At 29.3% G+C, this 25048-nt stretch overlaps 2 protein-coding genes across 3 annotated transcripts; one reads left to right on the top strand and one right to left on the bottom strand.

Moving 5' to 3' along the window:
- Positions 1-9001: 9001 nt before the first annotated feature.
- TRM19 (afadin) lies at positions 9002-15703 on the top strand. Of its 2 annotated transcripts, XM_012219474.4 has the most exons (5): positions 9002-9559; positions 10579-10661; positions 10848-12836; positions 13777-13963; positions 14805-15703. In XM_012219474.4, the coding sequence occupies exons 1-5, from the start codon at positions 9481-9483 to the stop codon at positions 15392-15394; spliced, it is 2928 nt and encodes a 975-aa protein (XP_012074864.1). In that variant the 5' UTR covers positions 9002-9480; the 3' UTR covers positions 15395-15703. The 2 variants fall into 2 exon arrangements, with proteins under 2 accessions (XP_012074864.1, XP_012074865.1); XM_012219475.4 differs by lacking the exon at positions 10579-10661 and having other exon boundaries at positions 9003-9559.
- Positions 15704-19348: 3645 nt separating this feature from the next.
- On the bottom strand, positions 19349-21006 carry NAKR3 (Chloroplast-targeted copper chaperone protein). Its single transcript, XM_012219472.4, is given in 4 exon segments — positions 19349-19577; positions 19579-19702; positions 20104-20179; positions 20269-21006. Coding segments are annotated over 4 exon segments (846 nt in total). The 5' UTR covers positions 20884-21006; the 3' UTR covers positions 19349-19546.
- Positions 21007-25048: the final 4042 nt, after the last annotated feature.

Genomic DNA, 25048 nt, shown 5'->3' with positions numbered 1-25048 from the left:
TGAGCAATAGCCGAAGCAAGATTTTTTGTGTTAGAAAAAAATGGTAAAAAGAGATGTATAGCAAGGTAGGGATGTCTTTAGGGTTTTATGCAAAGGATCTAATGTCTTATGGCTTATGTAGGATGACTTTAGATTTGGGTTGAACCTAGTGAATATGCAAACCCAATTGTTGAGGTTGCACATTAATGAACAAATAAATAAAAAATAGAGGATGTTTATCTACTATGATGTCAAAAAATTGGTGGTGTCAAAAAATTTGTAGACATAACATTATTGGTGGTGTCTGATAGGACCGCGCGTACCATCCAACCCCGAATTAGTATGATATTGTCCGCTTTGGGCCAAGCCCTCACGGATTTGTTTTTGAGCACCTCCCAAAAGGCCTCATACTAATGGGTTGGGTTTGAACCATTATATTTTGGTTCCACTTCTCCTCTTTATCCGATGTGGGACTTGGGAGGATATCCCAACAAACCTCCCCTCCAATCAAGGACCACACAAATCGTGACCTCCCCTCCAGGGATAATCTGCCCACCATCTTGTACCGCCGCTACAACTTTGCGGGACACGCCGCCCGACCTCCTCTTATCGGGAAGACTTTCGACACAAGGCACCACTTGCAGATCTTCTTCTAGTCTTGGTCCTGTTGTTACAACGTCACACCGAGATTTTCTCACATCTGCGCAGTTCACACCCGCTCCGAACCAGGGCTTTGATACCACTTTGATAGGACCGCGCGTACCATCCAACCCCGAATTAGTATGATATTGTCCGCTTTGGGCCAAGCCCTCACGGATTTGTTTTTGGGCACCTCCCAAAAGGCCTCATACTAATGGGTTGGGTTTGAACCATTATATTTTGGTTCCACTTCTCCTCTTTATCCGATGTGGGACTTGGGAGGATATCCCAACAGTGTCCTGGACTTTAGCCTTGACATTTAAACCAAGGATTAAAAGCAAGTCATATATTTTCTAACACAAAAAATTTTGACACCACCAATGATGTCAAGGCTAAAATCCAGGGCAAGGGAAGTATCTCTCTAAATAAATCGCAATTGATTTTCATAGAAAAGCAGTTGGAGGATGACCGCACTCTCGCTAACTACAACATCTAAAAGAAATCCACTCTTCACCTGGTATTTTGTGTTTACACCGGGGCTAAAAAGAGAAAGAATAATATGAATTTAAAGATACAAAACAAAATCACACTATTCCTTTGAGGCCTTTCATTATCTCTTTATATCATAAATTTGTTTCTATTTGTTAAAATATCAAAAATTATTAATTTGTTTCTTTATTTAAAAAATTAGATTATATTGATCCTTAATTGAAATTTATGGATCAAATTGATTTTGCCTTTTTTGCCCTTGAATTTATTTTCAGAGCCAAATTGATTTTATTTCTTTAAACTATAAACTGTAAATTAATTGGGTATAAGCTTGTTTATAACTCAAATAAACCAAACCTAAGTCAAGCTCAGTTTTTAGCTTAGTATATTGTTGATAAACTGAACTAGATCTCAACAAAACTTAACTTGACTCGACTCATTTACAACGTTGAAAGGGAAAAAGGCAAGCGTCCTATTTAATGATTCTATTGTATATTGATTCATATAAATTCTTATTTCTTTTTGTTACTTGACTCTAATTGTAAATGAGAGAAGCCTCGGTGAGAGAGCTAGGCTGGTGTTAAAGTGACATCATTTTTTATTTTTATAGACAGTACATGAGCGTAGATTAAAATAGCACAAATTTAGTTTAGGGACCTCTCTTAATTATTTTTTATTTTAAGCTCTAATTCTGATTCCTAGTCACAAGAAAAATCCTAGTTGCTCCCTCTCTTTTTTATCCTTCTTCTCCATTAAAATCTTTTCCTTTTTCTCCACCAAGAACCAAGTACGTAGATATAAAGGAGGGGATGATTCTTGTCTCTTATGATAGCTCCGTCCCTTTTTTTTTCTTTTTTTTTTTTTTGCAAATTTTTATATTTTTTATAAATTTAATTCTAGATCTATGTTTATTTGGCACAGGTCAATTTAGTTAATGTTTTTATTTATTTATTTATTATTTTTCAATGGTATATCTCAATTTTATACGGAGTTTATAATTTCTCCATTTTATATTTGATTTATTTTTTTACATATGATTTATTTTTATTTGGTCAAGTCTCCTCACAGTCCAGCATGTCCCTCTATTGGATGTAGTGATACAATTTTTTTTTTTATGTTCATCATAATCAACTAGTTCGTAGATAAACATGTCATGTGCAGATTATTCAGAGAATTTATCTAACCAAAGCTTTAGAAGTCTATCGATTTTTTCATGTTCACCTTTCAGTTTTTATTTTGGATTTCTTATTAGTTTAATGAACTCTGTTGTGTTATTTTAATTATTTAGATTAGCGAATTTTGTTGTGCTATTTTAGTAATGAAAGTTTTATTTTATGTTTGGTCTTTAGGTATAAAACTAATTAATCTTTTTTCTTATCAGCAATTTTTTTTTCTTTTGTTATTAATTTTCGAAAAAAACTTAATATAACTAAATATCTAAGTTTGGACAGTCAGGCCTCTTTAATATATTCAGTTTAGCTTGGAAATGCTAAGTTAAGAAACTGTTTTTTTAATTAGTAAGGATCGAGAATGTAACTACTCTTTAATTTTATTTTCGTGCATTAGGCTCAATAAACATATTACTATATATATCCCCATTGAAGTAGCTTGATCATAAAAAATATTTATAGAGTTGATTATCATAATTTAAGTTATAAATTTAATTTTTTGCAATATGATTATTTGGATCAGCCCTCTACCTCTAAAAGTAAGTGAAGACTAATCGAATTTATCATGGACAGTTAAACATGGAAGCATATCTAAACACAGTGGAAGTATTAAAAAAAAAAAAAAAAAAAAAAAAAGCGCGATAATATTAGAATCTTAGCAGCATGCTCTCCTTGATCATCGGGAGCTTAATCATGTCTATGCCTCGTAGAAGTAGAATTAGAATAATAATTAATGGGTCCATAGCTAATTAACCTGTGACACTGTTAATGACACAAATCCCAGTGACAATATGACATTGTAATTTCCTCGTATGGACAAAAAAAGGCCTACAAAGCAAAGCCTGTCCATTTCTTGTCTTTTCTCAAAACAAAACCAAAGATTTTGCCCTTGAATGCTCATTATTTTAAAATTGCAGTTCCCGGCCATATGCCCCTTTTACTTTTTTTTTTTTCCTTTTTGGTCCACCTCAATTGTCATTATCATCTTTATTTAAAATAAAATTCATTTATATTTTTGTATTTGAAAGCAATCCAAAATTCATTTCATTTTATTTTTTAAAATATTTTTGGCATAATAATAAGGTGAATAGGACAAAGAACAACTTTGTCATAATGCTTTGGATTATTTAAGTTGTGAAATTTATTTAAAAATTTCACTTGTTCTGATAGATTTTGATTTAATTATATTTAAATCCATAAAATTAAATTCGTAGAATTTAAATCCTTACATTTTTCGCACTAAATATAAAAATTTAAATTAACAAATTTCACAAACTTTTCCGAAATTCATCCATTCCAAGTAAGGGTTAATTGTTTTGAAACTTACAATACAAAATCAAAAATTTAAATTAAAAAAGTACAGTGAAATGAGAAGGATATAAGTCTAAATTTTGAGTTCAAATGCAAGATTTGAAAAGAATGCTTTTTTTTTTTTCAGAGAATTATTTTCCTGCTCTCTAACATAATTAACTTCACCATTAACAAAATTATAAACTTACATAAAAGAAAAATAAATATCTTTATTAATTATAATTTAAATTTTATTATTCAATTACAAATATTTTTAAGAAATATTAGTTTCTATGTTTTTAACTAAATAGAAATGCTTAACCAAATGCCATCTATCAAAAACAATTCACAAAATCATACTAACACTAAACTTAAAAAGTAAAATGGGTACCATCTCAATTTACAAATCCAAAGCAAGCAAGTAATCTATCATGTGAAGGTTGCTTACTTGAAAACGTAACTTAAAAACCATTTTTACGTGCAAGTAGAAGTATGATATAATTAAAAATAGTAAAGTAATTTAGAACAATGCCAGCAAATAAGACAGATAACCTCTTCATCAACACTAATTAATACTTCTAATTAAAAGAGGGAAACAGGTAAAGAGTGTAAATTAGGTATTGTTTGACCATTATATCTACTTTTATCGTGTTTGTGCAGGTTATTTTACCGATTTATAATTTATAATTTATAAATAATATGTATTTTTAATATATGAATCATATTTAGTATATATGATAAGATTTATTTTTCTCGTGGATAGCTTTATTAAATTTTTGTATTATATAAAAATTATAATTGAGATACACAATATTGGAAAATTGGAATTGTTACTATTTTACCACGGTAAAAATTACCTCCACTAATTGAGATACACAGTAAAATAGTTTGATTAGATTCGAATAAAATATTGATTTTCTTTAGAGTTAGATGGTAAGATTTTTACGACAAGGAAGCCAAATAGGTAATGCATATGCGTGTAGTGTAAACAAAGTTTTTTCTCCACAAGTAATCCTTTCTTTACCATGTAGGTCAAAATCATAAAACAGAGAAAGGTTCCCTCTTACTTTCCGGAGAGTTTGTTTTCTCACAAATATTCAAAAATTATTTTCCTAAAAATATAGTTTGAATGTATTTTATTGGTACATTAAATTTCCAAAAAATAAAAATGTATTTGTTCGTTTAGTAAAATAATTACGGCTTGAATACAAATATATTAAGTATTTAAGTTTACTAACTATAATAAGTAAGTATTTAATTAGATGATTAAATAGTTTTGATTATACAATAAACACTTCACAACTGTTTGAAAAAATAGAATATAAGTAGTTTGCAAAGAAATAAAAAACAAAATGAACCCTTGTAGAAAAATTGGAAAACAAAATTTTTTGGAAGCTAATATGGATATTTTTGAAAAATATATAAAATTCATGGGGAAAATTTTAGGCACCAGATATGAATTATTTTGAAAGTACATGCAAAATTCTATGAAAAATTGAATTTTAAAAAATTAGGGGGTCAACTCAAAGTAGGGGTGTCAAAATGAGTTGAATGTCGGATTTGACTCGAACCTACCTAACACTTGACATAAACACGATTCATTTAATAATCGTGTCAAATATTTAATATAAACACGATATGAAAATTAAATGACTCATACAAATACAATATTTATAATTTGTTTAATTAAATGAATCATATATGAGTAAAAAAAATTCAATCAATTCAATTAAATGGACCGTTTATAGATTTGAAAACCTGATACACAAGACACGTATAACTCGCATATATATATATGTGAAATTACTTTTTTACCTTCAGTTAAATGAGTAGACGGTTTAGAGGAGTTACGCCAGTCAACCTGTGATTCGATCCGTTTAAACTCGTGCAATATACAATTCATCTATTTGTAATAGGCCGAATAAATAAATTACTTTCCAAACTTTCACTAAAAAGTCTCATGGCCCTTTTATTTTCAAGATGACTCTGTGGCCCCCTGGATTTTGCATTTTGTAATTTATACACGCTTCGATACGTCAGAAAATGAAAACTAAAAAATATGTCCGGTGAAGCGAGTCAGGTGACCTGATAGCATAATACGTGACACTTTATATGCCATAATAGAGTTAATTTTTACGAAAATTAAAAAAAAAAAAAATAGAAGGATCTATTCAATATCTATATGGTTTAGGTAAATAATTTTTTAAGAAAACAACCCAGATATTCTGTGTCAAAAATTTTAATTTGTTTAAGAAAAAGTAATCTGAAAGTCATGAATTTACTAAAGGAAAATGGCGAAAATAAAATAATAATAATTGTTGATTGTCGTTGAAAAGATGAATTCGAACTAAGAATGATAACAATCTGGCTAAAGAAAATGAATCTACACAAAACTTAATCTGTGAATCATCATCCTATATACAAGCACTCATCCAAACATCCACTCCACTCCATATCTTCTCTTCTTTTCCTTTCCTTCAATTTCAACACCAGACAAAAAAAGAAGAATTAATTGAGTGATAAAAATAGAGTCAGTTCCTCTCTTACTGCCAAAACCCATATTTTCTGAAAATTTTCACTTTTTAGTTCAAATTGCCATTAACAATCCCTATTAAACTCAATTACCTTTCTTTCCGTCTTTGGACTAATGATAAATCAACACCTAACGATTCATGAACCCGCAAGATATTCCTTTGACTCTCGGTTCTTCTCAATCGATCAAACAATAATGAAAAAAAGAACAAAATGAAAATCGACAAACCAACAGGATTAGGGATTTACTTGTCTGCGTATTTAGGAAGGAAGTTTCAGGAAAAAGAACGAAAAGAAATTGAAAATTTTATGGAAAGCTAAACTGACTAACTAAGGTGAGATGGTATTCAACATGACAACATAATTGCCATGTATTGCCATTAATCCACATCATCATGTGTGCGATTCACTTCATTCTTTTTATTCTATCCAAGCGTATATAAATTATAAAATGTAAAATTCAGAGGCCACAAGGTCATCTTGAAAATATAGAAGGTCACAAGATTTTTTTTGTGAAAGTTCGGAAAATTATTTATGTATTCCGCCATTTGTAATATAAACTTTTGGACTCAAGCCTGAGGTGCTTAATTTCTTAGTTAGGCAAATTGTGTTTCATATCACCATTATTTGATACACCTAACTCAAGATGGATTCGTCTTTGGATATGATATCATCACTCTTAATTCTTCAGACTATTGGTGCAACAATTACTCCAACTTCTCTTAGACGTAGAGAAAGTGCCTGTACTCATCCTCAAAATTTGTATAAAATTAATTAATTAAACGATCTAACTAAACTTCAACTTTCAATATCTGAAAGCTAATTAATTCACTTAAGTTCAAAATTAATTTTGTGTTACTAACTCAAATTGAAAATTCATTAATTCGTGTAGATAAATTAACGGTTGAATACACAAATTTATTCTTGAAATTTACAATTTTTAATCTTAAGGAGCAATAAATTTTGTGAATAACTTATCATGAACTTTTAAAATTATAATGTTTATATTTTTTTAACTATTTGATAGATAATTAATTGATCTATTTTATAAATTAAGGCACTCAATAAAATAAAGGATATTATACTAAATATCAGTTTTTTAAACTTATTTTTAAAAAATGTCAGTTTAACTTTGAGGTTTAAATTATTGTCATTTATGATATATTTTTACTATTGTGCCTTTTTTATTGGTGGTATTCATTTGTTAATATTTTAGTGTTTTAATATGTTAGTGTTTTATTTTGTATTAATTTCCTATCTTCACTGTTGTTTCCTTTTCTTTTAGTATGTTAATATCTTTCTGCTGTCGTTTTTTTCAGCTCTCATTATTTTCTTATCGTTATTTCTCCTTTGCTGTTGTTCATTATTTTCTTATTACTTTTTCTCTTTTTGCTGTCGTTCTTCTCATTATTGGTGTTATTCCATGGTTTCGATTTGATACATAAGGCATGTTGATTTCTGTTTTTAATTATTGAAAATATCTCTATCAATTTTTTATATAATCAGTAAATATTCCAGAGACAATGTAGAACTTACGATTTTGTTTTGATTGATACTGATACAGTGTGTGTGTATATATATATCATATTTACTTGGTTTGATTCAATGTGTTAATTGGTGTATATATATCTATTTTGTATTTAATTGATTTTACAGTATTTACTTATACAATGTGTATATATATGTAACGTATTTACTAATACAGTATATATATACACCCTATATATGTGTATATCATATTTACCATCGCCAGTCGTCAGTTGCCGTCACCGGTTATCATTGTCCTAGTTGAATCACATAAACTGTATAGAGATTACTCTTATAGATTCTGTGTTTCCTTTTTTTTTCTTTTTGTGATTTTATAGATTTTGCATTTCCTTTTTTTAGTGTTCTCTTTTTCAGCAATTCCCTTTTTTTCCAGCATTTTCTTTTTTTTTTTTTTCAATGTTTCCCATTTCTTTTGCAATGTCAATTTTGGTAGTATTGAAATTTTTTAACTGAATTTGTTATTATCTTAATAAATATTCTTTTCTGATATTGTTAAAATTGAAACCTCATATATGACATTTGTTAAATTGCCAAATAAAATAATTTGTAAATTGAAGTTGAATTTGCAAATTTTAGTAATATTATATATCTCTCTAAACTAACACCAATAAGTTTAAAGATTTTTTTTGCTTTTACATGTACAACATTAATTTGATGTTTAGTTCGTATAATTATTAAAATAATAATTTTTATATTTTTCTAACTATTTGTAGATACTTAATTGATCTATTTTATAAGTTGAAATATTTAATAAAATTATTTATAAATTTAAGTGTTAATAGATATAATTTTTACAAATTAAATTGTTTTATACATCAAAATAAAAATTGAAAAGGTCATAAAATTAAAAAAAATAAAATTTAGGATTTAAATTCTGCTTATATATTAATGAAAAATGATAGTAAAAATAACACATATACATATATATAATGACGGAGCCCCTTACCAAAAATATTTTTAAAAAATTATCCATAAAAATATTGAAATTTTTTATTTTAACTCTTAATTTCTCTTAGTTTTAATTTCTAGCTATATATATATATTTTATATATTTATTTATGGCAAGTGAATTTACAACTTAATAATAAATGGCAAGTGAATTTACAATTTTACAATAGATCTCATTTGAATCTTCTCTTATATTCGGAAAAATAAAACTTAACGATTATAATAAGGAGTAATGTTTTAATTACGTCGTGGCCACTGGCCAGTTACCAAATCAAACGATGAAGACAAGCCTACGACCTGCCATAAAAAGCGAATGCTGAAGGTCGACGTGGCAATCCCACACCTAAACAGGTGTACTAAAGTGACTGTCGCATGGGTCTCCTAGCCATAAGCCATCCATATCACGTTACCACTTGCCCGCGCAGTCGCTTAGCTCTCGTCAGTCTATCTGTATATTTTGAATGTTCAAAAAATATAACCCTCTCTTCCTCTCTCTCCCTTCTCTCCCTCCCGTTCACGGTTCTAACGGACTCTTATTTCTCTCTCCGTTCTCCTCCACTCCTCCGCCCGGATCTCTCTCTTACTCTTTTTTCTCTTTTTTTCTCTCTCTAGAAAGTTTGCCAATCTGCAGGCTAAGATCTGGAGACACAATCCGTGAGTGAGTGTGAAAGTCTGTGTTTCTGTTTTTTTTTTTTTTTTTCTCTCCTTCTGGCCTTTGAGATTAAGCTGAGATTTTGGGGTTTTGAGGTCTATGATTTTCTTGGATCCTTCCTCTCTCTTTCTCGCCTGCTTCTTTCCGGGATTTCCGATCTAGGTTTCTTCCAGATTAAGTGAGCTTTCTCTTTTCTTAAATAAATCTGACAAACGTTTTTAATGACTGAAAAAAATGGAGACATTTCGCCAAAGGAATTCCAGTATTGAAGCATTAACTGATGATCGCAGCTCCAGTCGTAGACCCAGAGAAGGTGATACTCTCTCTTCATTTTTTTTTAAGTTTCTTGTTTGGTTGCCTAGAAAACGTCGGAAAATGAAAGAAAATCTTTAATGTTTTTTGGTTGTTTTGTTATTTTTTTTTCTTTCAAATTTAAATTGACTTTGCTAAATGTCCCTGTGGGCCGAGATAGATAAGTGTAACTCGAATCAGTTTTCACAAAATCTAGTTTAAAAACGCTTTTTGCTCATTTTTTGTGCATTTTCTTAGTATCCAAACAGGGCCTTTTCTCTCTATTCGATCTTTAAATGACTGGACTAATGCAGAAGAAATCAGTAGTTTCAAAAAACTAAGCTAAATAGCTGAAATTATCTCTGATTTTTCTGAAATAACAAAAATTTAATATATATTGCTTGTTTTCATTTTCCCTTATTTTCTTTGCAACGGAGCGGAGGAGATTTTTATATTATTTTATATACATTGCTTTTTTCCTCCAATTTTGCTTACTGTTCTTGCTATGTAGAGGTCAACGACAAGGTTAAGTTTTAGGTTTGCTTCTGCTTTAATTAAAGTAGGTTTTGAAATTGCTTTGTAACTTTTCTATAGTGGTATTGCCATAATTTTGTTATCTTTTTTGTTTTAGTCTTTTCTTAAATAATTATTACAGATTCTAGGGCTATAATGTGATTTAATAGCAAAGCTTGGACACCGTTCTCTTTCATTTGCAGTGTGTTTCATTTCCATTTTGAAACTTGTATGTGTATGAAATTTTCTTCTCGTCTTTTCTATGCTGTTTCTCTAAAAAAATGTTTCTGGTTATCTGTTGATCTGAACTCGGATAAGTCCTACATTTTTTAAAAATGTTTTTAAGGTAGCTTCATCATCTAGAGAGACAGAGAAAAGTGTTTTTGATCTTTGGAAGTTCTTTGTTGTTTCCTGGACTAGATAAATGAACTTTGGTCCTTTTTCTAAAATGCTTTTAACATAGCCTTCTACATTTACTTTTATTTGAGAAACAACCATCCTAATAATGTGCTAGGGATTCATTTCCAGGAAACGGGCAGGTTCAAAAACAGAGAAACTTCCAAAAATTGACCTCTGATTCTAGGTCTCAGAACACTTCAGGAGAAGATTCGGTGCGCTGATCTACTTGTTTTTGTTGATTTTATATAATTTGATTTACTTCTTTTCACGAAATCAGTTGAAAGCAATCCTTTTAACATAATGAATTCTGATTTTCTTATGTTTCCTATCCCTTTTGTTTATCTATTTTGTTGTTTACTGACACTCACAACTGTATAAAAATCATTTGGCTTCTATAGTTCACAAGTGAATTGGGGTGGAGATCTTCAAATCAAGCAGCTGGAACACCAATAAAGAAATTATTAGCTGAAGAGATGTCAAGAGAAATTGAACCCAAGAAAAGGTCACTCAGTGTTATTGCTAGGTTGATGGGCCTTGATGGGCTGCCTACTCAGCAGCTTTCTCAAAAACAACAAAAAAGGTCATCGGAGAATGTACAGAGAATAGCATTGACAGAAAAGGGTCAAAGGAGTAGCACATCATGCAGTCGGCGCTCATCCAGAAAAAGCTCAAAGGAGGAGCAAGAATTTAAAGATGTATTTGAAGTTTCAGACACATCAAAAATGGAGAATAGTAGTCACTCATTGCAGGGGAGTGCAAACTCAAAGCTAACTGATGCTGAGATGGCATTCATTCAGCAGAAATTTATGGATGCCAGACGTCTGTCAGCCGATGAAAAATTTCATGATTTAAAGGAATTTCATGATGTCATTGATGATTTAGAATCCAACAAAGACCTTCTGTTGAAATTTCTTGAGCAACCAGATTCATTGTTCACAAAGCATCTACATGATCTGCAAACGACTACTTCCCAGTCCCATTGTCGTCACATATCAGATATGAAGCCATCACGTGCTCTAGAGTGTGGAGGCAGTGGCCTCGGCTGCAAAATAGAGAGAGAAACTCCATTGAAGAATCGTCGAAAGTACAATAATGATCCACTTAGCCATTCTTACAGTAAACATGCTGCTGATGATCCAGTCAAGTCATCGAAAATTCAATCAGAAGAGAAAGTTGGGTCTTCTGATCTTCCTACAAGGATTGTTGTGCTGAAACCAAACTTCGGTAAAGTGCAAAATGCCTCTAGAGCTATTTCATCACCTCGTTCTTCCCATGATTTTCTTTCAGATAGTAAGAAGCACACTGAATTTCCTGGCATCAAGAATAGGGAGGTGGAGTTATGTGGAAAGAAAAGGTTTTCTGATGATGCAGGACTCCCACGACACAAGTCTAGAGAATCTAGAGAGATTGCAAAGGAGATCACTAGGCAAATGAGAAATAGTCTTGCGAGTGGTTCAATAAAGTTCCCAAACTCTGGAGTTAGAGGATATGCTGGGGATGAGAGTTCATCGAATAGGTCCGACAATGAATCAGCAAATGAATCAGATGCACCAACTGTCTTTTCTAGAAATTCTAGTGGTTGGAGCAACCGATACAGGCCTTCATCATCCCATTTTGCTGAATCATCTGTGAGTACGGAGGCCAGGAAGAGACTCTCAGAAAGGTGGAAAATGACTCATAGGTCTGCAGATATGGGAGTGGTTAATAGGAGCAGCACACTAGGTGAAATGCTTGCTTTGCCTGATAGGGAACCAAGGCTAGCTAATGCTGACGCCATGGTCCGTGAAAAAGGATTTAGTGGCAAATTTGATGGCCACGCTGGAAAAATAGACTGCACTGGACCTTTGGGAATTAGCAGTAGAGATGGCTGGAAGGAAGGATATGTTAGAAATCTTTCTAGATCAAGATCTGTTCCTGCTTCATTTACTACTGTAGGCAGTCCCAGAACAGGCATGCGCCATGAAACTCTTTGCAATGACAGATTTTTACTACCAAAAGAAGTGATGCAGCAGGAAAGGACCAAGACGATGAAGGGGAATTTTAATTGGAGAGAAGGCTCTTCTAGAAGTTCAAGATCTCGTATTAAAAGATCTCACTTCTCTGAGTGCAATTATTCTGATCCCAGTGACACTTCACCAGAAATTAGTTACAGCCACAATCAAGTGCAGAGCAATATCACAAACGATGATCTATTTAAACAATGTTATATGGCTTCTGAGACATCAGCTGCATTTGTGACAGATACAAGTTTAGTTCCTGAAAGTGCGGTTGATTTGGAAATTGACAATGTGGCCACGCCATCTAAACCTACTGTCCCAGAATTACCTGCTTATACGACAGTAAAGGGAAATTCTCCTTCAAGTGACCAAGAGGCATTAATTTCACAGGTATGATTTTATCTTTTCTGGATGATCAATGTGCTCTTCAGCGAATTTTGAGTGCAAACATTTTATGATCAGAACCCTAGTTGTTTCTGAATTCAATGTCCCGCTATGATGGAATTTCTGATATACCTTCAGTTTGTAAAATTGGTCTGATGCATGTTCTGTTTTAACCAGCAATCTTTTGCTTAGTACTTTTGCCAGGTTCTTTAACTGAAAATTTTACTTGACAGATTTTGAATGTTCACCAACAGTTTTAAAATTAAGTTCTTTCAATGATGAATAGCCCTGTGGATCTTGTCTTTTACTTGTTCAGCCAAAATTGCTCTTTTGTCATCAGAAAATTTATTAGTATGCTTTTTTCCAGTTGTTAGTTTCACAAATGGTAGTTAACATTTGCTCTACCATGAATTCTAAAATTGCTGCCTGCATGCTCAAGATCATCCTTTGATTTATTTACCTTTTGAGATATGGAACCATTTTATGGACAATACATTCTCTTGGTGCATTATAGTTCACATAAGTGAAGTGTATGGGCAATGGAGCATTCTGCTTTTTGCATTACCGGATCATATGACCTGTTAAGATTTACATTCAAGTGATGACAAAATCATATATTGTTCTTGTTAGCTTTCTTTTTTTTTTTTTTTTTTCTTTTTAATTTTTTATTTTAAATAATAAAAAAAAGAATTCTACTTTTTCTGGATTTCAAAAACCCCCAATGCAAGCTAAGAAAAGTTCTATTCAACATTTACCACTATCTGGAATTTGACATGTTTCTTTCAAGTGGTTTGCTTTTTGAAATGAGTAAAAAATCTGGCATATTTGTGAAGATGTCCTAATCATTCAATGGCATGAACCCCCTCATAGTTAATTAGATGATTGCATAGATTCCTTGGTTTTCTATTAATGATTGTTTTATCTCACATCTTTCTTTGCAATTCAGGAATCATCAAATGTGCCACCTGACAAGGAATCAGTCCCCATGCAACACTCTGTTACAGAGCTAGAATCTCCAGCAAGCTCTAAGGAGACCGAACAGCCAAGTCCTGTTTCAGTTCTTGAAACTCCTTTCCCTGATGATCTGTCCTCTAGTTCTGAATGCTTTGAGAGTCTAAGTGCTGACCTACACGGTAATCTGATAAACTTTCTTATTTTGTTTTTACTTCTAATTTGTGACTGGGTTTCTCTTGAATTTTTTAATCATTGCATTTTAGGGCCAGTTTTATAATCAGAAGACTTTTGTTTTCAGAGAAGTTGTGTAAAGGACAAATATTACATCATTAGAGTGGAAATGTCATCAGTCTTTAAATGCATTTATATAATCCGTTGATGGCTGGTAGTCACAATTATCAACCGCTAATCACCTTCGGTAATGGCCACTATTACTAGTCACCAGCCACTGTTAACTACCACCACTAGTCACTAACAACTAGCACAATTTATCATTTTTATGTGTCTTTTTCTTATATTTGAAAGTAAAATTTTTGAAATATGAAATTTTTATATTTCTAAATATTTTGTCTCAAAACGTTATAAATTTAGTATTTTTAAATAATTTTTTGTATTACAAACAAACAACACAAAGTAAGTTGTTAGGAAAAAAATTTTCAAGGGGAACTTTTTCTTTGGAAAATATTTTCCGAAGGTAAGTATTTTCTAGAAATAAATGGAGCCTTAGAGTCACTTCAACTAGTAAAACCTATATTGAAGTTAAAATTAACAAAGAATGAAAGATAATTTTGTAATTAGGTTGCTTCATTTATTTGAGATGTGAAGAATATGTATGTTTTGCCCTTTTCTTGTGGCTTCTCCACTTCTCATAAATGTGTATAATGCAACTGATTGTGAAGTGAAAATGTACTTGAATTTTGAAGGTGTTAAAAAATAAATTATAAACAAATGATTTGGACGATGAATTTTTACATTTCATCACATTAATATTTCCTTGTTTAATTTTTTCCTATGCCATAGGACTTCGGATGCAGCTTCAGCTACTGAAGTTGGAGTCAGCATATGCAGAGGGACCAATGCTCATCTCAAGTGACGAAGATGTTGACGAAGACTCACTTACTTTTTCTGAAGCAAAAATTGAAGAGAGCAGGGAGTTTTCATATGTAGTTGATGTATTACAAGAGTCTGGTATTAATGATGCTGACCCTGATGCTTTCATGGCATCATGGCATTCTTCAGAGTGTCCGATGAATCCTCTGGTATTTGAAGAAGTAGAGAAGAAGAACTGCAACCTCTCTTCATGGCCAAGGTCTGAAAGAAAGTTGCTATTTGACCGTATAAACTCAGCTCTTCTCGTGATTAACCAACAATTTGCCGATCCACATCCATGGGTAAGGCTTTCAACAGCAATCATTCCTAAGTGGAGTAAAAATGGACTTAGGGATAGCATCCACAAATTGCTTGCAAGCCAAGAAACGCAAGCAAACAATAATGCGGCCGAGATGGCATTGGTAATGGATTCCGAATGGCTTGATCTGAGAGACGGCATTGATGTAGTTGGTAGGGATATTGAGAAACTGCTGATAGAGGAGTTAGTTAAAGAGATATAGTAGCAGTTTAGAGATTTTGCTCATTTAGGAAGCTATCGAATATACGGAAATGAAGCAATGAAATGAAAAGTTTCGTTTCGTTTCGTTTAGGGAACGATGAAGAATAAATTGATAGAATTGTATAACTGATAACAAAATCCAGAATGCTCGTTTTATGATGCAAGTATTACTGCTTCAAGGAAGAATCAGCTTTGGATAGCAAAGCACAAAGGATATGTTTATGCTTCAGAGTTGGTTTGGCTTCCTTCCTTTTATGTCTACAGGTAAACAAATGATTATGGAAAGACAGGTTAAGCTGTTTTTTCAGAAGATATGAGTATATAATTATTATTAGATATATGAAAAAATATATATATATATATATAGTATTTTTCAAGCAATTTATCTTTTTTACTGCTAAAGGAATTTGATTTTTCAATATTTGTTTTATGTACATTGTCAGGAGAGGATGTGTCGCAATAAAACTTTTCAATATTTTCTTGATCCTAATAAAAATGACCAAAACAAAAAAAAAGTTATTTCTATTTTATTTCATACAGCATACAGGTTTTTTTGAAAATATGAGTTATAATAATATATATATTTTTTTGAAATGGAAGTCATAATAAAAATTTGAAGATACATTTATTCCACTCAAATATAATTTAGTATATTTTAAATAATATTTATCTATTATTAAACTTGAAAATTTAGCACATCATAAATATTGTTTATGAAAAATAATTTCTGAGGGTCAATTTGGCTTTTCTTTTTTATTTTTATTTATTTTATAACACATTGGTCTTATTTTTTAAGGAATGTTTCAGTCGTGTCCTTAAAATTGAAAACTCAAATCAATTAGTTTTTGAAAATTAAATTAGATTTGATTTTTGGTAAATAATCAAATAGAATTGAAATCTAAAAATTGCTATTTTGGATTCGTTTTTTCTTCTTATTGCAACAACTCGGTTGATTAATGCTTTGAATGAGAATGACGCACCTTAAATTATCACAACACGTTGGCAAGCTCTATTAAAAAAGTAACAAGAGTGGATTTATTATATTTGGATTAAAAAAAATTTGATACGACTATGTAACTATATGCATTGGAAATAGAAAGCAAATAAATAAATAAATAAATAAATAAATATATAAATTCAATCTAAACTTTTATTTTTTTAATTTTGTGGAATTTTTTACTTTTATTTTAACCTATCAAATATTTTAATTTAAAAAATTATACCTATCATACACTTAACTTGCAAAATTAAATATCTACTAAATGGTTGAAATTTATTTTAAAAGTTGTATTAACCACAGATTAAAAAAATATTTTGCATATAAAACGGAAAATCCTAGAAGCTATTGTTATTAGTGTGAAAAAATATGAAACATTATAAAATTCATAATTTTAAGAACACAACAAATCTCCCTCAAAGTTGAAAATGTCATAGGATTGAAACAATAACGTTTAGAGTGCAAATTATGTATTTCATCCAAAAAAATAAGGTGGGAAATCGGTTTGGAAATTCACTAAAATATTAATAGCTATAGATAGGGCTGTACGTGGACCAGGTTGCATCGAATTTATTAATTTAAAATACCTAACCCGCAAGTTATGAACAGATTAGATTGAGTACGGATTTAATATGAACCCGCAGATCAAATAAATGATAAATAATAAAAGTTTTTTTCAAATAAAATACAACTATTTGAAGGAATTATCAAAAAAATGAAGTATACTCATTAATATAATTATGCGATAATTTTCATAAACCATAAGTATAATCCAACAACATGGAAAATTAAATTTCTATTAAAAAAGACAACCCACAAAATTAAAAATATCTAGTAGCATAATTATACATATTAAAAATATCTAGTAGCATAATTATACAATATGTGTTAGACTATAATATATTCCAATAGCAACATTTCAAACAAAGATTCTACTAAAGAAAAAGAGCAACAATTTAAAAAGCAAACTCTACTAAAATATGTAAATAATTTAGCATTTATGTCCAAAATTGTAAATAAAATTAAATCAACTTAACTAATTTATAAATATATATTATATTATTTACATGTTGAGTCGAGTCTATTGGATTGAGTTGAACTAGGTTCGATCATTGAGGTTTAGAATGGATGTTGTGGAACCCTAGCTATACGAGAGTATTTAAATAATTTATAATGAGCACACGAAAAAGAGTCAATGATTCTGGTTTTTAATTATTATTTATCCCCTATGTTTCACCTAATATATTAGTTAGATGCATATTAGTTTTTTATAAGTTTTAAAAATATATTATTTATGTTAATAAATAGTTTTAAATGTTAATTATAAAAGAAAAATCAGAAAATACTTCTACATAAACAACCAAATTGTTCATATTCTTCAAAACCTTAGAAAGCCATATATTTATGTTATCTAGTTAAAATTACTTTAATTCGCGAACCAGGTGTGATTTTATTGATTTTTATACTAACACGAGAAGTGCGATGTCTTAAATTTAAATTTTTAAGAGTGTTCACCGACATTAATTTCAATGTGATCAATAACATATCAGAATAAAATTTATTTGATAATTAACTAATATATTTCAAAATAACATGCATGTCTGACTACTAAGATTCAATATATTCACAAATAAACATTAGGCTTTTACTACAGTACAGAATTAACAAATTTTGTATTGATAAAGAACTCCATTTGAGTTGCATATCATTATCTCAATTTACTATAACATTGGTTACCTATTAAATAGGTCTTCTTTTACATTTTTTTAAATAATTTCTTTTTATCTTTAAAAGCACACATATAAATCTATATTTATTCTTCATTCATATATATACACCGTTGCGATTTGTATAAATATTAAAAATTAGATCATGAAATACCTTAGAATTATATAATCTCCAATGAAAATATGCAAAATCAATTTCACTTTAAAGATAGATAATTAAAACATTAGATTTAAAAATCATAGAATCTTATGGTATATATATATATATATATATATATATATTGAAATTTTAGAATTATGCAACTTTTCATAAATCCAAAGTAAATTTGGCATTATAAAAAATAAAAGAAAGTAAAATTAATTGTTGTTAAATTTTAATAAATTTATTTTAAAGTATGAATTAAGATCTTGAAGTTTGAATTGTTTTTACTGTTTAAAAGGTTTAAATGAAATTTTAGATGTAAAAATTAATATTTAAATAATTTAAATCTAATACATGGTAGAAAAAAAATGTATATGGTTATTGAAACTTTTAATTTGTTTTATAATTTTATTCTTCTTATCTTATTAAAAATAATTGACAGAGTAAATGTCTTTTTGAATTCAATAATAATAATAAAAAACAAATGTAAGTTAATTTTTATTTCTAAAAAAATGAATACAACCGTAAAAGGTCATTTTAATTTTTTTAAATCTACAACTTATATTTAATTGTTTTAATCTAATGGTGAATAAACATTTCTGTATAAATAGAAAAAATCTCAATTCTCTATAGTAGTTTCAGCCTAAACATTAATCGCTGAAATGCTGACAATAAAACGAATGTGTTGTTATAAAAAAATTCGATAAGATTAAAAATGATCACATTTCATATAAAAAAGGGTGCAAGTAGCATATACTGGGCATACAATAAACATATTCTATAAAATATATAAATAGCAGATACCGGACATGAAATGAAAGAATGACGTCTGAGGTTATACACATTCCCTGTGAATTTTCAATCTGCCTTGATGTGTAGATACCATATTTTTTATGGTAAAAGATAATAAAAAGAGAAGAGGAAGATAAAAAATTATGTCCAGAAGACTTAATACTACTTGGCATTAATATGAATAGAACATAATGAAAATAAAAGATTAATTTAGGATTAAGGGTTTGTTGTTGTGGTGGTCAAATGATAATTTTTCTTTAATTCCCAGTTCCCACAGTATAAATAGGCACAGACACAGCCAAATAAGGTCTCTACTGTTTTTTATTTACTTACCAGCGTCTAATTATAAGCAATGATTCTGTTCCAGCTACTCGTGCTAATTATAATAATAAAATTAATAAATAAAAAAAAAGAAAAGTCTGCATTTACACTAATTTTTAATTAAACATCTAAACTGAAACCTAATTAACTATTCTGATGACATAAAATAAATGATTATTTGTTGAGTTGTGAGTTACTTGAGAGGAGCAGCGCCTGTCCAAAATTGTGCATTTTTCACCTTCGAAACACTGGCCAGGACAGACAATGGCGTCACATCTCCAACAATTGTCACCTTCTTTGCTGCGAAATCAATGCTGTACGACCTCACACCTGTTCATTTCATTTTCCCACCAAATTATTATCATTTATTTTTCAATTTTACTTTTAAAAATTAAATTCTGCTCGCAGAATCAATATACTAAAAATATACCATTTTTATGAGTATTTATTTTATCCATGACATCAAATCTTCAATCTCACTTAATAAAAAATTATTGATTCATTCATACCTATGTTCGTTAATTATCTCTAATTAGTTTCAATATATCTAAAAAGAAATTGTATACGCATAATACCTCACACGAAGAATTCACTTTTTAATTTATATACTGTAAGTAAATACTCAACTACTCAGTTAAATTTCCCATAAAATATATGAATTAAAATAAATGCAATCTCAAAATAAATAAATAAAGTGAAAAAACAAAAGAGATAAAGTACTCAAGGCATACCTTCCATTCTAGACAGATGTTTCCTCACTTTTCCTTCACACCCTCTGCAGTGTAGTGACACTCTCAAAACCACAACCTTCAACAACAACAATAACCCAATTCATCTAATTACTTATTAATTAATCAATATTTAAATTATTAAACCAAAGCTTAATTAAAATAAACCTGGTTGGAGGAAGGCTTCTCTTTCTCAGTGGAGTCATTAATATTATTAGAAGTTGAAACTGATTTTGAACTGTTTGATTCTTGTTGATGAACTGATGATGCTAAAACAGGATCATAATCCGATAACCCATCAAACAATTCTTTATCGCTTAAAAGATATCGAGAAGATGTAGGAGGAGTGATAAAATCACTGCGATTAACCCAGCTCTTTGTTACCGCTACAACTTCTTTATCTTTACCGCCGTTACTATTACTATTACCATCATCACCAACTGCTAGCTTTGTAACGTTCTTGTCCTTTTTCTGGCTTGTTTTTCTGTGACTGACACTCTTCTTGCTTAGATCAGTATTTGTCGTTTTGCCTTTGGCTGCAGCGTCTTTTTTAGTACTCTTGTGAAGGAGATGGTAAGGCTGGGGATTGATCGGTGGTGATTGAGATGTACAAGGAGCTAAAGGGAGACCTCTAGGCGCTCTTTTTTGGTCTCTGATTATTGGATTGTGGCGGTCGATGGCTCGGCCGCCAACTGCAGCGGCGGTGGAGGAGGAAGGTTGGTCCATGCTCATGCTTATGGCTGTTGAAGCTTGAGAAGCACAGAAGATGTCTATTGTTTTCATTTCGGATTGTGATAAGAGAGAGAGAGTGTGTTAGTGGTAGAGAATCTGCATCTTGTAGAGAGAGGTGGTTTGTTGTGGCTTTATGCTTGAAGTGCAAATTGAATAGAGAACGGAAGTTCCAAAATTTAAGAAGTTATTTTATCTAATTTTGATTTGCCTACAAAGATTTCTTTTAAAATTGTTATTGTTCTATTTGTTTTCAAACAGAAAAAAATAATTTAATTAGTTTGATGTATAGTTGGATATATTGTGCAGGGTATAGATAAATCATTTCTCTAAACTAATTATTATTTTGAAAAAAATAAAGGAATAAAAATAATTTGATCAAATTAGAAAATATTTTATTTATATGAGAAATTAAAAAATATTTTATTTATAATTTAGCTATTTTAATTATTTTTTTAATTCCCATAAAAAACTTTAAAAGATAGATAAAAGTTATGGGGAAAAGTGAATACTAGCAAAGTGGCTGAAGTTTCCACAATCAGTTTCTCATTTATGTTTAGAATGAAAAAAAAAAAAACATAATTTAACCTTTTAATTTTATTTTATTTAAATAAAAAAATTTTATAACTTTCCGAACTTTGAAAACGATTTTGTGATTCATTGAGTTTCAATTTATTCTTATAACTAGCAATATCCCCGTACTATACACAGTTAAAAAAAAAGAAGTAAAGTAAGATTAAAAGAATATATAGATAATTTATAGATTTTTGAATAAAATTTCTTTTATTAAGCTATTAAAAATATTATAAAGATATATTAATAGTAAAGAAAAATATAGCCGTGATTTTTAATTATTAGAGTAAAAATTAGTAGATAGACATATATTCAAGAGTATGGATTAAAAATATTAAAATTTATAGAGATAAATAAAAAAAGAAGTAAAATGAAAGGTAGTAAAATTCATTAATTTGATTTATTTTAAAATTAATATAAAAAATAATTAACTCAGTATAAAATTCATGAATAAATAATTTATTTTAAATAATTAAAAGTTATATAAATTATCAACTTATCATGTTATTAATTCTCTGACACTATAATTAATCAATTATATTTAATATAATTTAATTTAATAAAAAAATAGTTCTTAATTTTTAATATAAAATAATAATTGCCTATATTATTGAAATTCATAAATTATGTAATTTATTTATATCATTAAAATTTTATATAAATTATTACTTAATATGCTATTAATTCTCTAACGTTATATTAATCAATTACATCTATGATAGTTTAATTCAATCAATAAACAATTATAAATTAATTTAATTTTAAATAAATATAAAGATATACAATTAAGGCATTACATATGTCATGAATTTAGAATTTTACATGGCAATATCAAGAAAAATATCCCTGTTATATATATATACATATTGATTTTGATTCACCTTTCAATGTGTAACGTTTGAGATTATTAAAAAAAAAAAAGGTCAAAGTGAAATTTAAGAGTTTATAAGATTATTTCGTGAAAGTTCACTAGTGAAATTATCTATTCCGCCCTTTTAGAATAAGAAAAGAAAATGTTATTTGTTTAGTGAGTCTATACTCCATGTAATGTTGGCATAATTATTGGTCATGTTTTTTTTTTTTCAAAATGTAATATTTTTATTTATTTATTTATTATTAAAGGATAGAAATTCACACTTACATTTATTGTTAGCTTACATATATATTTACTATTAAATTATGTCTCGATATGCTCAATCCATAAATTTTTTTTATCATGTATTTTTTATTCTTTTGGTCTCTAATGATATGATGGTACATTTCTTTTATTGAGAATAAAACTCCAAAAGGAGATCTTTACGAGATGCAACTAACTTTTGATAATAGTTTTAAATTTTAATGAATGAAATGATATGAACCAGCTCCTTTTATTTTCTTTTATATATGTATATATCAACCTGAGTACCATTCCCAAAAAAAAAAAAAAAAAAAAAAAAAAAAAACTGAGTAATTTAACTTCTGGCAGACCTAATTTTATTGCAAATTTCTTTTAGCAAAATATTTAATTAATCATATATTCTCTCTATTTAATTTTTTAAAATAGAAAATTTAATTAAAGAAGTATGTACACATATTATTTGTTGGCAACATGGGATTTGGAGCCAACTAAAAGGTGGTATTGGATAAAAATGGAGGTCACGAGGCATAATTGAATTTGTCCATATAATTTATTATAATTAAAAGAAATGAGAGTACTTAGTGAGTGTAAATTAATGCACCAGCTGTTGGCCTGGTGGACATGGCCTACAGATTTTAATGTTTAATTAATATCTACTACTCAGGAAGTTGTCTACCAATTCAATTTTCAAGCTCTGAGACAAAAAAGATTAGGGTTAGATCGATGAGAATGAGACACAGCAACGGTAAAAATACCCACTGCCCCAAATTTATTGAACGCCAGTGATATGTTTTTTATGCTATATTAGGGTTTGGAAAGTGACATATTCTACTTTTTTTTTTAAAAAAAAATTTCAATTCAATTTACAAATTACTAGTATGGAGGATTTTCCTAAGTAATCATAGTTTAATTTGGAACTTGATCTCCCACTGAATATGATATACTTCCTTGCAAAATTTTCTAATTTTGGAGTAAGGAATACAAATCACTTAAGGCATTTGAAGAGTTCTTTTTATGTCAAAATAAACACAATTCTGGAATCTCTTTTGGCTGACCGGAGGAATCGTTTCTCCTGGTTTAAATATTGCAAGATCCACAAATTTTCATGCTTAGGACTCGAATTCGAAACCTTTGATTAAAAGAAAGAGAGTCTCAACCACTTCAATCCAACCAGCATTAGTACTTTTATTTTTTGATTATATTAAAAAAATAAATGTAATACGCTGTATAAAAACGCATGAGAATCACACACAAGCAGCAGTGGCACAAAGTCAGAGAGGCCCAGCACTTAGAACAAAGATAAAGAGAAAAATCCATTGCAGAGAAGAATCAATTATTTTCATTAAGAATAAGATTCTAAAGGAACATATGCTTCCAGAGAGTAAATCCATTCGAATTTTCCTTTTCCTTTTCCTTTCTTTTTCCTGTGCATGGAAGAGACAGAAAGTCACTTTCCTTCCTTCTCTAACTCAAATTCTCCTTCACACAACTCAACTCAACTCAACAAGAATCAGATGCTTCCATTTCCCTTTATTTCTTTTCTTTATCATATTGTTGTTTCTTGCCCAACCTTCTCTCTCTTCTTTATCTGGTGCCGTTTTTTACGTGAAAAATAATTGACGGCCATCTTTTTCTTTTTGGGTAATTAACTTATGAATGAGATTCATTTTAAAATTCTAAGAATTTAAATTATACTCTCTCCGTCCAATTTTATTTGTATGGCTTGACAAAACACGCATATTAAAAATTTAGTCAATAAAAATTATTTTCTTTTCTTTACCTTTAATAACTCATTCAGATATCAATAAAAGTTTTTCATTTAATTAACAATTATAAAATTTATTATGAGAAAAATAATTGTTTATATATACAAATTTAGAAACCTTGCAAACATTTTGAGATATATAAAAAAAAAAAAGCAAACAAAATAGAACAGAGAGGGTATAAATTAAAAATCTCAATCATTAGAATATAGTAAAAAATTTATAATTTTATAAATAAAATTTCAGAGCTTAAAAATAAGCATATGATCAATTCACTTTAAATTTTTCATAAATGTTAAAATAATTGAATTTTCATAAAAGTAAAATCAAAATAAATGGAATATAATTGAAGTAAATGTAAAAAGTTGAAACCAAACTTTACAAATTGAAATTTTTAAAAAATATATAATCATAGAGTATATTACTCTTTTTAGTCCTCACAGAGATATCACTTTTTGCCCCCACACTTTAAGAAAATACATAAAATGTTATATTAAGTGTTAATAAGAGATAAAAAAGAAAAATTATTTATTCTAAAATTTTTTTGACCATGAAGAATCAGATATTATTAATTATTTAGTGAATTTTTTCATCAAAATCAATTCAAATTAAATAGAAAAAAATCAGTAAAAATTGAAATTGAATGAAACTAAAAATATGTAAAATATAACATTAGTAAATTATTTTGGGTTTGAAACGAATAAGGTCACGTTTGGGTGAATGGTCACTGACCAAGTGTCCTTATAGTATGACTGCTATGCCCATT

The sequence above is a fragment of the Jatropha curcas genome, chromosome 2 (genome assembly GCF_041381405.1).
Source record: "Jatropha curcas cultivar XTBG-Jc1 chromosome 2, XTBG_Jcur_1.0, whole genome shotgun sequence".
NCBI lineage: Eukaryota > Viridiplantae > Streptophyta > Magnoliopsida > Malpighiales > Euphorbiaceae > Jatropha > Jatropha curcas.
This window is presented reverse-complemented; position numbering and strand designations above follow the sequence as displayed.